This window comes from Arvicola amphibius, chromosome 4 (genome assembly GCF_903992535.2).
Source record: "Arvicola amphibius chromosome 4, mArvAmp1.2, whole genome shotgun sequence".
NCBI classification, from domain to species: Eukaryota; Metazoa; Chordata; class Mammalia; order Rodentia; family Cricetidae; genus Arvicola; species Arvicola amphibius.
The window spans coordinates 553,636-570,166 of NC_052050.1; the positions used below are offsets into that span (position 1 = coordinate 553,636).

General features: G+C 45.7%; 1 protein-coding gene across 1 annotated transcript in view; it reads left to right on the forward strand.

Annotated features, from left to right (window-relative positions):
- The first annotated feature begins 4,185 nt into the window (after positions 1-4,185).
- Positions 4,186-16,531, forward strand: part of Rab40b (RAB40B, member RAS oncogene family) — a 33,997-nt gene continuing 21,651 nt past the window's right edge. Inside the window, exon 1 of the mRNA XM_038328213.1 lies at positions 4,186-4,429. Within this exon, the coding sequence (XP_038184141.1) occupies positions 4,285-4,429 (145 nt within the window). The 5' untranslated portion in view covers positions 4,186-4,284. The remainder of the gene's footprint in view (positions 4,430-16,531) is intronic.

The window sequence follows — 16,531 nt, forward strand, 5'->3', positions numbered from 1 at the left end:
GTCATCTGTATGTAGCAACAGTCTTTCTGACATTTCCAATGGCCCTCTGAATATTTTGCACTATGGGCTCAATCTACCATGACCTAAAAATATTTGATGAAAAAAATTTCGCTTGTACAGGATATGAGCAGGACTTTTTCTTATCATTATTCTCCAAACAGTAAGAACAACAATTTACATTGTATTAGGTACTATAAATAATCTAGCTGGGATCACTATTATCATTTACATTGTATTAGGTATTGAAAATAATCCAGAGATTATTTTAAGTATAAGTATAGAAGGATATTTATAGAATCCATGTGAATTCTATGTCATTTTATATAAATCATGAATATTGAACATGTATGTGGCCTGGAGGGCTTCAGTATACCAAGGTACCTTTGATTTTTCACTTCAGGTGGTAGCTACCATGTTTAAGCTGAGTAAAGACCAGCTTCAAAGTGACTTCTATGACATGATAAGGACCATGGTGAGAAAAGGAGACAGATGCCACTCATCACTCCCTCCAGGAAGTGTTCTGGCTCTGAACCACAGCAGGGAAGGGCTGAAGAGACTATTGGGTATAATTCCAGGTGTTAAGCTGGAGACTTTTATATATTTTATGTGAATGGTGCTTTTATCTACATGTATGTCTGTGCACTATTTGTGTGACCAGAAAGGCAGGAAGAGGGCATCACATCCCCCAGAACTAGAGTTACAAACAGTTGTGGGTCACCACGTAGGTGCTACGGATTGAAATGCAGGCCTCTAGAGATGCAATCAGTGCTGTTAACCACTGAGCCATCGCTCAAGCACCTATCCAAGGCCAGATATGCAGGGCAAGAAACTCAGAACAGAAACGTGGCCTGTCTTCCTGCAAAGTACCCACAGCAAAATAGAATGTGAGAACTAAGGGTTAGAGATGGTTTGCCTTTTTTTTTATGTGCAGAGCGGGTGGTGGTTGGAGAAGGGATAAAATTGTCCCCTCTTTATCCTCTACCCTTTCACCTTTCTGTTTGGTTTTTGTTTGTTTTGAAACAGGGTCTCATGTAGTCCACGCTGGTTTCAAACTTGCTATGTAGCCAAAGACGACCCTTAACTTCTGATCTCCCTACCTCCTCCTCCCCAGTGCCAGGATTATGGGCGGGTACCACCATGTCCAGTTTATTTGGTGCTGGGGATCAAACCCAGGACTTTGTGCTTGGTAGGTGTGTTAGTCACTGTTCTAACACAGAGATTCCATAACAAAGGCAACTCTTATTATAGAGAGCATTTAACTGGGGCTTGCTCACAATCTCAGAGTCTTAGTCCATTGTCATCATGGCAGGAAGTATGGTGGTACACATGGCACTGGAGAAGTAGCTGAGAGCTTTATATCCCGATCCACAGACAAGCAGAGGGAGAGAGAAACACTGGGCTGGGTGCGAGCTTATGAAAACTCCAAGCCCACACCCGGTGTCATGCTTCCTCCAACAAGGCCACACCTTCTAATCCTTCCCAAACAGTGCTATTCCCTAGTGACTATCCATTCAAATATATGAGCCTATGATAGCCATTTTTATTCAAACTACCACTATAGGCAAGAACTTTGATGCGCTGGCAAAGTCACTATTTAAAAAGAAGAAGACGAAGAAGACGACGACGAAGAAGAAGAAGAAGAGGAGGAGGAGGAGAAGGAGGAGGAGGAGGAGGAAGGGGGACCCGAGATGTAGCTTAGTAAAGCTCTTGCCTTCTTTTTTTTTTTTTTAATTGGTGGCTTTGCCAGCACAGCAATCAGTCAATTGATCAACTGATCAGTCTGTAAGTAGTAAGTTTTGTAAAATAAACTGGCAATCCAAAGAGAACACTTTGAAATCCTAATTGGGGGCTGTAGACATAGCTCATCAGTTAAGAGTGCTTGCTGCTCTTCCAGAGGACCCAAGTTTGGGTCCCAACACCCATATCAGGTGGCTCTCAACCATCTGTAACTCCATCTCCAAGAGATCTGACACCTTTGGATTTCTGTTGGCAACTGCATGCACAACAGTGTACACTCACACAGACATACATATACATAAGTTTAGAAATAATAATAAAATAATAAAATCTGTATGAATGCAATTGGCAAAGGAAAAACTTTGAAGTATAGGGATTGGTTTTGTTTTGTTGATACAGGGTCACATTGCGTAGTCCTGGTTGGCCTCAAAAGTCAACAGAGAGGGCTGGAAGAGATGGATCAGTGGTTAAGAGCACTGGCTCCTCTTCTTAGAGGACCTGAGTTCAGTTCCCAGCACCCCCATGACAATTCCCAACTGTCTGTGAGTTCAGTTTCTGGGGATCCAATTACCTTCACACCAATGCACATAAAATAAAGTTAAATAAATCATAAAAAAGTCAACAGAATATTTTGGTCTAGGGTGTGAGCATTACTTGTCTTGTTCTGGTCACAGAATGTTTAAGAATGATTCTTGTAATCTTTCAGCTGGTCGGTTCATTCCTTGTATTGTGTTAATGCAGTTTTTTTTTTTACCTTACTCATACCTTTTGGGGTGGAGGTATTTAAGCAAATGGAAATTAGGGCAATTCAGTATTCACTGTAACTCCCTCCAGATATTATCCTATGCTTTGATTTATTATTTTCACTCCCATTTTGGTTCTCTTTACTTATTTTTCTAATCCCCATGTCCCTACCCTGGTAAGTGGCATCCTTGTTGATGCTGGTCTCAGACGCCATCAATCAGACTGGCTATAATCTTAAACCATATGCTCTCATCTCACAGGAATGACGCACTAACACGCAGGTGAGATAGGAATTGTGACAGAAGAGGGCAAACGTATAATTTACTTGATGCACTGTGTTACAACTTCAGCTTGCAAAACAATAGGGAAAGGCTGTCTAGGCACCGGCATTCCAAAGAGCTCTTTAAGGGAGGTTTTTCTATGTGGACAGACAATATTGCAATGTCTTGGTGCTGCAACTTGGTTAGTAACACTGTGGCCTTAAGTCAAAGATAGTCTTGTTCTGAGTCAGAAACGGGTCAGCAAGATCACTCATCCTAGCCCTGGGTAGTGGTGGAGCATGTCTTTAATACCAGGACTCAGGAGACAGAGGCAGATCTTGATGCCAACCTGGTCTACAGAGCTAGTTCCAGGACAGCCAAGGCTACACAAGGAAACTCTGTCTCAATTACCCATTCTAAACTAGCAACCATATTTTGTAACTAGGGATTATTGTGATCAACTCTTTCTGAAGGAGTAATTAATGGTCGTGCAGGGAAGCAGCAGTTGCCTTGCTCTAAGACCAGCCTGTTCAGAGTCAAAACAGCCTTGTTCTGAAGCTGCGGACAGTCATTCCTCTTAGAACAGTGTCCTCAAACACTTTCATATTTTTCTTCCACCGCTATTTCTTTTCCACCCGCTCCTGGAACTGAATGAACCAGTACAATATGCTCCTTAATAAAACAGGAGGCACAGAGTACAAGAAGCTCTTCCACTTCAGGTTGTATGAAGATGTAGCAGAGATGCTAAATACTGGTGAGAAGCTCCAGAGCGGAGAGCCGGCCTTGTCCAAACGTCCACTGCTCCCTAGGGGTTAAGAGAAGGTCAAAGACAGGCAAGTCCCCAACATGTGTTGCCAGCATGTTGTTCACAGGTACGCGATGCACACATAAGTAGATACACTGATATGCATGGACAGAGAAACCCACGGAGACCTAGAGGCGCCCATGCGCACACACCAGGGTGCAAGCGTCCATGTGTCCACTTGGTCCTGGAACTCACAACTGCCTGTATCTTTTAGTTCCATCTGATGCCCACACGGACACGTGCACAGCTCTTATGCTAGCATTCGAAGTTCTGTGGAGTTGCGGGGTAAATCCTTGTTACCAGGCAGGGTCTCACTTCCCACACACCAATCTGAAGCTGGTTCCCGTTGTGCTCTAGCTCACGGGGGAGGAGTGACATTGGCCACGCCTCCCCTCGCCATACCTCTCTTCCATTGGTTTCTCTCCCGCCTCCTCTTCCTTCTGGCGCGGCCCATCACCGCCTCCGGATCTCCATTGGTCGAGGCAACAAGTCCTCCCAAGAGAGGCGGTGGGCGAGGTGCAGAGGCGTTAAGAACTAGATGGACGAGCTTGCTAGCCAATGAGCATGTGTATCCACCTCAGCAACTGCGACTCACCAATGACGAAGTAGGGTGGGCGGGGCGCTGCGGCTGTCAAGCGCCCCTGGCCGGTGGAGCATACGCGTTCCCCGCGGCGCTCGGGGACCCGCAGCCGCCTGCGCGCAGCTTGGGGCCGGTATGGGAGGGGTGGCCAGGCCGGCATGATGAGCGCCCTGGGCAGCCCTGTGCGGGCCTACGATTTTCTACTTAAGTTCCTGCTGGTGGGCGACAGCGACGTGGGCAAGGGCGAGATCCTGGCCAGCTTGCAGGACGGAGCAGCCGAGTCTCCTTATGGCCACCCGGCGGGTGAGCGCGGCGGCGGGAGCGCGGTCACAGCACCCGGAGGCGCAGCGCTGGGGTCTCGGTGCGAGCGGCCGCTCCAGAGTGGGTGTAGCCCACTGAGCGACTGGGCAGGGCTAGGTCCCGCATGCTGGGGTAGACTGCGCGCTGTGCTCGGGGTGGGTGTCGAGGGAGACCGCAGGTGCGAGCGTCGTGTCTGGGAGAAGTGAGTGGGATTGCGGGAGGTGTGGGCAGAGAGGCAGCGGACTACTAGGGAACAGGAGAGTCCACGGGCTCCGGGGCCGTGACCTTTTGGTGCGTGGGACTGCAAGCAGAGAGTAACAAGACTAGGCTTGAGCCTCGTGTTCCAAGCACCTAGGTCTGGGGCTCCCTGTTCTAATGGACAGGACTTCTAGGAGGAGGCGCCTCAGTGACCCCGTGGAGTTGGCTTGAGTGTAAGAGGCTCGGGAGACTGAGCACAGATGAGACCGGAGAGCCTCTGGCTTGAGGTCAGTGAACAGTGTGCCCTAGAAGTTTGAGGTTTGAGACCCTGCACCCCAGAGGAAGAAAACACTGGGGCAGAAACCTGGGAGGGACCTACAAGAATAGTCATGTGGTGACCCCTCCTTCATACTGTGGCTGTGGAGAAAGACTAATGTGATTGCCTTTTGGTATCATCGTGAGGTTTCAACTCACCTTTCTAGTACAGACCCTGTCCTGAGGCTTGCCACCCTCTGTCCTCCGGGCTTGCAGGTATCTCTAGCCCCCTGGCAATGCCACATGGGCTAGCAAGGCTCTAAAAAACGTGTGGTCCGGGGCCGGTAACTGACAGCCTGGACGGCACAGATTTAGACCTTTAGGGCAAAGTTCTGTTGGACAGCGCTACCGCAAGAGCAGGCAGGTGTCCACCCTCCCATCTTCAGGTCTGGATGCTCAATGAAGCACTGGCCTCGGCAGAGGAAGAGAGTCAGACATTTGGCGAGCCCCAAAAGGGATGTGAGCCCTATAGTAGTTGACTGATGTGGGCAGTGAGAACAGCATTAATGACATTTGAGCATCCTGGTTAGACTGAGCAAGGCCCTCTGAGCTTCTGTTGCTTTCCTTCGTATTTTACTGTCGACGTGGCTGAGAAAGAACTGATACCATAGTTTGTGGCCTTTGGACGGGTAGAGTGGCTCAACATCTGTAATCACAGCATTCAAGAAGCAGAGAGGGTAAAATGGAATTTGAAGCCAGCTTGGGCTACAATGTGAGACCCTTTCTGGGGGCGGTGGGGTGAAAAAAAACAGAATAGGAGGGAGAAAAGAGGAGAGAGGAGAAAAAAAGAAGAAATATATATAAGTGGGGGAGAAACAACATTATGAGGATGGGGCCATTATGCTGTTATCAGGACGACAGACATTTCGTCGTGAGAATCTCGGTGCTTTGGTGGTGGAGGGGGAAGTTTGCAGCATCACACTCCACTGTACCACCCATATCCTGGTTTTGTAGCCCACTTTGCAATTCTCATGCTGCCGAGGTTCATAACACTCGAGTCTGTATTGTAGCTGTAATGTCAGGGTGCTTGGTATTCGTGCAGTGTTCGCCTGGATTCAGCACTGGCTAACCCTTTGAAGCATAGCTTACTCCCAGGTTCTTTATGGTGCTGCTTCACCTCTTGACTAGCTGCTTCTCGTTACCAGTTAGTTATCCAGGAAAGACTAAGCGCTTTCTTGAGTTGCTTGCACCGAGAACACCATTGTCTGCCTTTGGACGATGCCTTGGCTGTACACAGTGTTCCTAGACTAGACTGCTCTTTTCCCTCAACACCTGGGAACTTCTTCACTGTCTGTCTAGTAGTTGATGTTGTCATGGTGAAAGCCTCCAGTCAACTGACTTCCTAGATAGGTAATTTGCCTTTTCTTCAGGAATTTCTGAAGACTGTTTTACTTTGCATTACAGTTCCTTGCTTAATCAGGCCATGACTCAGAGGTTTTGATAGATATTCTGAGTTCCTAGATTAAAAAAAAAAATATTTGCTTAATTTCAGAGGAATTTGTCCTTATGTCCATAAAAATATCTTCTATTGGTTTTGTATTAGTTTCTTGTATGCTGTTATGAAAAATGACTACTAGCTAACTTAAAACAACAGAAGTGTATTCTCTCGCAGTTTGGGGTCTGGTAGTAATTAGCGGCCGGTGGTGGGAAGCGGCCCGCAGCCCTTCACTACACTACAGTTTGGCTGACCTAAAGGCAAGGCATAAATCGGACATGAAGCTCTAGGAGAGAGTCTTCTATCTTGTCTTTCTCAACTTCTAGAACCTTCCTGCACCCAAGGGCTCTGAGCCCTTCTCTTGGTCTTCAGAACCATTGGCAGCTGTCACGTCTTTCCCATTTCCCTTCACTCTGGCATGAATTTTCCTGCCTCCCCTTTCCACTTCCATGAACCCTGTGATAACTTTTGGGCACTTGGACGATCCGGGACAATATCTCTGTCTTAATACTTTCTATTAACAACTTTAATTCCACCTGCAACCTTAAATGCTCTTTGCCATGTACCCTAACACATTCACAGATTATGAGGCTTGAGCGTGCACACTGAGGAGATACCTGCTGTGCTGCCCTGCAGCTTTATGCTGGATGCCTGTGTATTTTCCAAATGCAGTCGTTATATTGTACTTTTTGTGTGTTTTTTTTTTTCTTTATAGACCAGGCTGGCCTCAAACTCACAGAGATCTGCCTGCTTCTGCCTCCCAAGTGCCGGGATTAAAGGTGCATGCCACCACTCCCCGGCTAGCTTGTCTTTCTTTATTGAGCATTTTGATTTTAGTAAATTATTTACAGTTATTTCCAACTTAGTTTTTAATTGAGGAATGATGTCATTCCAAAGTTTTTCTTTATTTTTGCTATTTTCCTCTTTTCAATTTAAACAGTGTTCACATTTCATTAAACATCTCCTTGAGGGAATGTAGAGATGGTTCAGTTAAGAGCACTCGCTGCTCTTCCAGAGGACCTGGGTTCCATGTCCAGCACCCACATGGCGCTGGAACTCACACCTGCCTGTAGTTCCCACAGATCTGATGTGTTCATCTGGCTTCTGCAGGCACCAGGCAAGCACATGCTACACATACATGCATGCAGGCAAATCATTAATACACAGAAAGTAAAAATAAATGAAACTCTAAAGTAAAAAATGTCAAACATCTATTTGAGTTCATAGTTTACTGACTTAAAGTTTTTGTTAGCTTACCGTGTTGTCAAAGCAGGCAGAAGGGACTTTCTTTTGTCCCTTGGGTCCTTTGTCTTGCTCTCATTATTCTTAACGTTTTGGGGTGAAATGTGAGGTAGAATGGAACACATTCTGTTGTTACACGGCTTAGCGAACTCAACAACCCAAACATGCCATGTCACCAGCATCCAGATTAAGATGCGATTCTGCCAGCCTCCCCTCTACCAGTCCCAGCATGCCCCTCAGCATAAGCACAGTCCTGGATTTTGACAGAATAGGTCACTCTTGCCTGAATCTACACGGTGGAAAAGAGAATCCCACAGCGTCTGTTCCTCTGTGAGTGCTTCTCTCGCTCCTATATGCATATGAGGTTCTTGTTTGTGAATCCTTTATGTGGCCACGCTATGGCTTGCCGGTCCTTCTGGTTATGGGAATGCGTGTGGTTTCCAGTGACTGATGATAATGGTTTTCTTTGCTGTGCACGTGTGTAGTGCTTGTCTTTTTCACTTCTGTTAGCAATGCTGAGTTTGAGACACGTGTGTGGGGCTGAGTGTGTAGCTTAGTCATACAGCATGTGCCTTTCCATATGTGTGACCATGGGCTCAGTTCCCACAACCACAGACACACACACACACACACACACACACACACACACCAGACATGAATACTTACACATAAATTTAACTCTGCTACATGTATTTCTACAAGAGCTGTGGTGACTTATACTCTCGCCAACACTTAATACTTTCCTTTTACATTTTAGCTGTTCTCTTTTGCTTGATTTTAGATTTTTTTAAAAAAAATTGTTATGAGTATTTTGCCTTCATGCACACAGGTACTCCACATAGATGCCTGGTGCCCACGAATATCAGAAGAAGATGTTGGATTCCCTGGGACTGGAATTATGGAAGGCTGTGAGCTATATGTGGGGGCTGGGAACCAAACCCAGGTTCTTCGAAAGAGCATCATGGTCTCTTAACTCCTGAGCCATCTCTCCAGTCCCTCTTTTGTTTATTCTAGTGTAAGGTCAGGGGGATGTATCTCATTGCCAGAGTGCTTTCCTAACATGCATGAAGGCTTAGAGTTGCTCCTCAACACCACATTAAAAAACAAAACAAAACAAGCCAGGCAGGGATGGCGCATGCCTTTAATCCCAGCACTTGGGAGGCAGAGGTAGTGAATCTCTGTGAGTTCGAGGCCAGTCGGGTCCACAAGAGCTAATTCCAGGATATCTAGGGATGTTATACAGAGAAACCAAAACAAGACAAAACAAAACGAAAAACCTAGATGTAGTGGCATAGAATGGCAATCTCAGCATTTAAGAGGTCAGGTTGAAGCAGGAAAACTAGGAGTTCAAGATCATCCTTGGATATATAGCAGGTTCAAGGCCAGCCTGGGCTACATGAGATCCAACCTCAAAAAGACACAGAATTTTTTTTTCTGGTTTTTCGAGACAGGGTTTCCCTGTAGTTTCTAGAGCCTGTCCTGGAACTAGCTCTTGTAGACCAGGCTGGTCTTGAACTCAGAGAGATCCACCTGCCTCTGCCTCCCGAGTGCTGGGATTAAAGGCGTGCGCCACCACCGCCCGGCTACACAGAATTTTTTTAAGCATTTGTTTAAGATTTTTATTTTCTCTGGTGGCTAATGAAATAAAACACATTTTCATTTTTTTATTTCTTGTTTTATCAAATATGTGCGGCTTTGTCTTTTTTTTTCATGGAGCTTGATTATTTTTAGTGATTGGTGGGAGTGTTTAAAAATATGTCTATGAGTCTTGTGTTAGTTACTTGCCCTGTGCATAGTGAGTCCTCTGGGAGCATTTTGTCAGTCCTTTTGAACAGACAGAAGACTCTGATTTTAACATGACCAAAACCACCAATGTCTCATGGTTGGAGGTGAGTTTTGTGTCCTATTGACACGTAGTGAAAATGTTCCCCTCTAAAAGCTATTGGTCTACCTTTGATACCGGTGGCTGTCTTCCAGTTGGGATGTGCTATGAGTGATTGTCTTGTTTCTTTGTCTTTTGGGTTTTTTTTTTCTGTATTGCTGTGAGAAGTATCATGACCAAAAGCAAATTGGGAAAGGTTTATTTCATCTTGCAACTTACAGTCCATCATAAAGGACAGTCAGGACAGGAACTCAAAGCAGGACCTAAGGCAGCTGCCATGGAGGAATGCTACTGATTGGCTTGCTCAGTTTGTTTTATATATATAAGGAGGGCCTCCTGCGAAGGGATGGCGCTACCCACAGCGGGCGGGTCCTTCCACATTAATCATCAATCAGGAAAATGCCTAAAGTTTTGCCTACAGGCCAGTGTAGTGGGTGATTCTTTCAGCTGGGGTTCTCTCTTCTCAGACGACTCTTGCCTCTGTTAAGTTGACAGACAGACAAATCCAAAAACAGTGAACACAGAAATCAACGTACATTTTTAAATTTTTTGGCAATTAGCTAACTGGAGAAATGTCTTCCCTTCTCTGAGCTACATCTTTGACAACAGTTCCTGGAATACTCTGGGCCTGAGCAGTTGGTCTGTATCTTAGCCGGCTTCCCGTTTCTATAACAAATAGCTGAGGTGTTCGCTTTATAAAGACAAAAGGTTTAACTCACAGTTGTGGAGATTTAATCCATGACCAGCTGGCCCTGACACTTTGAGCCTGGTGCAAGGCAGTAAGTACATCAGGATGAGTGTGTGGAGGAGGTAAGCCCCTTATCTCCTCAAACAGAAAGCAAAAGGAGAGCAAAGAGGCAGCTGAGATTCCACCGTGACCCAAGACTTTACACCAGCCCGCTCAAAGCTCCATCCATTACCCTAAGAGCACACCAAAGCGTGCAGGCTGCTGGGGACAGTCATCCAAACCATGGCAGCTGGTTTGCCGCCCTCTGAGCATGCCTCATTCATGCAAGCTCTTCCTGTCTTGCTGAGGAGTCCTGTGAGGTGTGTTCTCGTGAGCCTAACGACTTGGTCCTTTTGCTGTCCTGCAGCTGGAAGGCAAAGGGTCTTGGGTTCAGGGTCCTGCCGCCTGTGAGGACCCTGCTATGTTGCCTGTTTCCCAAGGGCGCTGTCTTCCGTTCCTGTGGCGACTATGGTGTCCTGGTCTCTCCCAAGGTTCTCTCTCCTGACCAGCAAGCGGGTCTCCAGTTCAACCTTTCTGGAATGTTCTGTTTATTCTTTTCCATGAGAGGAACAGGGTTGGTAGTTTTTATGCATATCCCATGACAGGTTCTCCCCTTTGCCTCAGTGCTGATATGTCCCACACCAGCTCTTGACCTTCCTTTCCCGGATCGAGGACTGTTCTGTATTTTATGAATTTCATTAGGAAAGGGAAGTGGATTAAACAGACCCCAAATACTACATCCGTTGCTTCCCAAATGCTTCCAGCATAACAGGCATGCCATGTTCCCTGACTACTTCCCTTCTTGGCTGTGTCTCCGGCTCCTTTTTTAATGATTTATTTATTTTTGTTTTACACGCATTGGTGTTTGCCTGCATGTATATCTGTGTGAGGATGTCAGATCACTCGCAGGTGAATTACAGACTGTTGTTAGCTGCCATATGAGTGCTGGAAATTGAGCCCAGTCTTCTGGAAGAGCAACCAGTGCTATTAACCACTGAGCCATCTCTCCAGCCCTTCCAGCTCCTTCTTCTCAGGTAAAATCTCCCTATTTTTTTTTTTTTTTTTTTGGTTTTTCGAGACAGGGTTTCCCTGTAGTTTCTAGAGCCTGTCCTGGAACTAGCTCTTGTAGACCAGGCTGGCCTCGAACTCACAGAGATCCGCCTGCCTCTGCCTCCCGAGTGCTGGGATTAAAGGCGTGTGCCACCACTGCCCGGCTCCCTATTTTTTTTTAAATTTCATTTTCACCAAGAGATAATAATAATTCCCATGTATTGAGAGTATACAAGAATCATTTAGAGAGCCGGGCTGTGGTGGCACACGCCTTTAATCCCAGCACTTGGGAGGCAGAGGCAGGTGGATCTCTGTGAGTTCGAGGCCAGCCTGGTCTACAAGAGCTAGTTCCAGGACAGGCTCCAAAGCCACAGAGAAACCCTGTCTCGAAAAACCAAAAAAAAAAAAAAAAAAAAAGAAAGAAAGAAAGAAAGAAAAACAAAAACAAAACAAAACAAAAATTATTTAGGGGGACAAGTTATATTATCAGGCCCCGAGAGGGTGAATAATGCCCTTAAGATTGTATAGTGGGTTCCGCTATATGGAAGTGTTGAAGAGCTAGGATATGGACAGGAAAGGGGGGCTCGGGGAACTTTCCTAGATCTCCACCACTCAGAAGTCTCGCTCTAAGAAATAATGTTCAGGAAAGCCCCTTTCCTTAATGCTCCGTCCATACAAGGAGCACTAAGGCTTCCTTAGTCAGCAACCCAGCTGTAATCTTTTCCCCTTTCTTTTTGCTCGTGACAAATGTTCCTCCCAGAGCTGTTGTTTCCTCCTCTTTCTGTTCTGCAGGCAACCGTGCATTTGCTCATTTACATAGCTACCCTGCAGGTTTCCCATGGCAACCTGTTTAAGCCTTAAAACAAGATGTTTAAAGTCATTGCTTCCCGGTGTGAACTCAAGAGTTCCAACCTGAACCCATGCCCTCTGGGGAAGCTCCCTAAAGAGGGTTTGATCTCCTACTTCTTTACAGACCGTGGTGCCACATATGAGCATTCTTTTTCAATGCAATATTTTTTTAATGTTGAAAAATGCTTCTGTGTACTTGAAAACAATAAAGCTGCATTTGCGTCTGTGTGTGGTACTGGTAGTGAGCCTAGGGCCTCCTACGTGCTAGGCATTGCTCAAACAATAAAGCTGCATTTGCGTCTGTGTGTGGTACTGGTAGTGAGCTTTCGTTGTTGTTTGGGTTTTGTTTTGTTTTGTTTTGTTTTTAGTCTTGTTTATTTTGTATTATTATTATTATTATTTGGTTTTTGAGACAAGGTTTCTCTGTAGCTTTGGAGCCTGTCCTGGAACTAGCTCTGTAGACCAGGCTGTCCTCACACTCACAGAGATCCACCTGCCTCTGCCTCCTGAGTGCTGAGATTAAAGGTGGGCGCCACCACCATCCGGCTTATTGTGTTTTTTGATACAGGGTTTTGCTATGTAGTTCTGGCTGTCATGGAACTCATAGAGGTCTGACTGCCTCTGCCTCTGGAGTATTAAAGTATTAAAGGTATGTGCTACTATGCCATGCTTCCTTTTGCTACTTTCGGGTTTTGAGATGGTTTCCTACTACGTTGTTGAGCCTAGCCTTGAATTCACTCTGCAGTCCCATGAGTCTTGAACTTGCAATTCTTAGGTGTGAGGAGTGCAACTCTGGGCATCTAGCGCAATGGGCCATATCAACTCGCATGTGTAGGCTGTGGGTGCTTTTTGCAGTGTAAGATTTTTTTTAAACTATGTTTCAAACTTTATTCCCAGATGTACCTCGCTTAATTTGCTACCCTCAGAGAAAAGATTACCTACAAACAAAACATTGAAAAATTCTGCGGTGTCCCATGGGCTTACACTTAAAAACCCATGAGATGGAGGTCCTACAGAGTCATAAATAAAACTATTTATTTTTGAAATGTTTACATTTGTGTGCCTGTGTGTCTGCGCGCATGTGCGCGCGTGTGTGCGTGTGGTGTGTGTGCATGTGCCTGTGTGTCTGCGCGCGTGTGCGCACGTGTGTGCTTGTGTGTGTGTGTGCGCGTGTGTGTGCGTGCGCGTGCATGCGTGCGTGTGTGTGTGTGTGTGTGTGTGTGTGTGCTACAGCTCACATGTAGAGGACAACTGGCAGGAATCAGTTCTCTCCTTCCACTACGGGAATCCTGGGCTGGACCTCTGGTTTTATAGCAGATGCATTTGTCCACTGAACCATGACCCCAGCCTCAGAATAATTTTCAAAAGTATTTATATGAGACTTGGTATGTGTACTGGGTATGTTAATAGAGTGCTTGCCTAACGGGCATGAAGTTCTGGGTTTACACACCTATGATCCTGTCACTCAGGTAATCTGAAGTGCAAGGTCACTGTTGACTACGTGAAGGTCAAGCTAGCTGAGAGATGTGAGACACTACCTCATTTTTTTTTTTAAAAAAAATGTTTATGACATAAAAATGCAGCACACAGGAATTTCTTCACATTTTATGTTATCTCAAAGTTGGTTCATTCCAGCTGATCTCGCCCTCTTAAGGCTTTTTAGAATTTGTAATAAGCTTTGGGTCTCACCGTCAGCCTTTATTTCACAAGGGTGTGGGGGAAGCGTCGGCACGGAATATCCAAGAAACAGTCTCCGGGAGGCCCGTTGGCGTTAGGTCGTCTCATCTGTCTCCATCTGACCTCCACGGTGGCATTGTCCGTTGTCCTTGCTGGTGGGTTGTGGGGTTGTTAGAGTGAAAGCTATTGCTTCTTGGTTCACAAGCAGCCGTGTCTCTAGTTACCTGGTATACTGTTGACCTCGGAGAAGTAGACAGAGTTTCCTCTTTAAAAAACAAATGCATTTGGGTGTTTTGCCTGTATGTATCTGTGTACCACATACGTGCAGTGCCCACAGAGATCACAAGAGGGCGTTGGATCCCCGGAGTCTCAGGAACTGGATTTACAGGGGGTTGTTAGCCACCGTGTGAGATCTGGAGACCGAACCTGGGGCCTCTGGAAGAACAAGTACTGAACCACCTCACCAACCCACTCTGTGTTTCCAAGTTTTGTTGGCATGCACAGTTCATAAGTATGGAACTATGTGTATGGTCTTTTGGGTCATTTAGACGGTTTTAGTTTTATTTTTCCACAGCATGATTTTTCTTCTTTTAACATTTTATTTATTTATCATGCATCTAAATGCATGCCATATGCCGTGGCATGAGGTTCAGGACAACGCAATTTATGGGAACTGGCTCTCTCCCTTCTACCATGTGTATTCTGGGAATGGAGTTAGGTCATCAGACTTGGTAAGTGCCTTCATTCTCTGAACCGTTCATCTCATACATCTTGTGAATGAATTTGGCTACATGCTTTGTTTTTTTTCTAAACTGGACTTGGCATTCCATGATATTGGGGTGAGGATGGGGGAGCTAGTTGTTGCTGTTGTTTTAGTTTTAAGACATAGTTTCACTATGTATTTCTAGCTAGAACTCACTATGGAGACCAGGCTGGCCTTGAACTCAGAGAGATCTGCCTTCCTCTTTCTCCTGAGTTTTAATCAAAGGCATGTGCCACCATGGCTAGCATCGATCTTAAACTCCCTTTTTTAACCCCACAATTAAAACTTTATTGAAAAATTGACACCAAGACAGAAAACCGTTATTGTATACCACACAAAACAAAACATAACTGCAAGTGACTGAATAGGACTTAGGATAGGACTTCCTGTGATAATACACCAATTTAGCAAATTGCTGGCATCATTCCTGTTGCTTTTTCTCTGAATGAACAGCCAGCCGTCTGTGAATCTGGCTTTTCCTCCTATAGGCTGGAACAACCTACACAAAGAACCATTGTTTGAACATGGCCAAAACAGTGGTAATCTTGTGGCATCTTAGACATTTTACATCCATGAAAGAATTTGGACTTTGGGGTTGGCTAGATGACTCAGTGGGTCAGGGTGTCTGACCTCAGATGTGTGTCTGTATACCACATGCATGTAGTACTTGAGGGCATAAGGGGGTGCTGAGTCTCCTGAATCCGGAATTACCGATGGTTGTTAGTGCCTGGAATTGAACTCAGTTTCTCTGCAAGAGCAGCCAGTGCTCTTAACCACAGAGCCAGCCCACTGATTGTTAGACTCTGAACATATTGTATCGAGTTCAGATACACAGTTTACAGAACTCTACCAGGTACACAGTTGAGTCTTGGATCCCTGGCTAATGGGGAAACTGCCTATGATTTCTGTTCCATGGCAGAGTGATAGCCCGGGGAGAGAGATACTCCCTTTGTGTGTTAGTGTCAGAGCTTGACAGTCAAGCCAAAGCCCAGGGTGCTGTGGTCCCAGCAGGGTCTGCCTGCTACTAGCTGTTGGTGGTCATGTCTTAGACTTAGAAAGAATCCCATAATGTTGTTGGTAAAGAATTACATAGGCCCTCGCCAATGCTCCTCAAGTTTTTGACCTGAGGCAAAACGGGCCTCAAACTGTTGCTACACTGTGTGGGTTGTGCATCCCAACCTCCTGCAGTTAACGCTTAATTACCCTCCTCTAAACATGACATTTGAATTTACCGTGTGTTAATATTGTGGCTTGTGGCAGGATTGGTTTGATTGGTTTAAATAACATATAAGCAAAGCAGGTTTATAGAGGAAGAATCATAAATATCTATATTAAACAGTAATTGGCCTTGTCATATAGACTATTAATTATTCATTCAAAAGGTTATTATCTTAACAGGAAAACATGCATTGACTGCTGTGAAGTTGCACAGTTCTCTCTTAGATTAATAATATCTATGCACAGATGAAATTGGTGTCGCCCGCTCAGAACGCTGTGTGTGTTGGGAGGTCACTGAACATCTGTGGGGGTTTGGGTGGAGCCAGTTCATCACCTGCTGAAACTACCATCAAACTTGGGGTCAGGTAGCTGATGTGAGAGGAATCTGCAAAGGGGGGCTCCTCTGTGAGCACTTCCCTTAGGCTGTTGAGAGCCTAGCAGTGGGAGGGGGCGGGCCTTCAAGTGCAGCTAGCGAGGAAGGCTTCCCAAGCCGCTGTGACAATTGACGTAAATGGGGCCTTACCATAGCAGCCGTGATTCTTAAACAGAGAGAAAGGCAGAACCTAGAATCAAGCTGTCAGCTATCCTTGCTCCCTCTGACAGCCTGAGGGGAAGGCCCTTCCTTGCCACCCCACTTTTTGGTATTATTAATCCTCGGTCTTTGGCATAAGGCAGGCTGGCTTGTGTGTCTCTCCATCTCCTTATCCTTGTAAGCATAGCAGGCACTGGATTGGGGGCCCAAATTAATT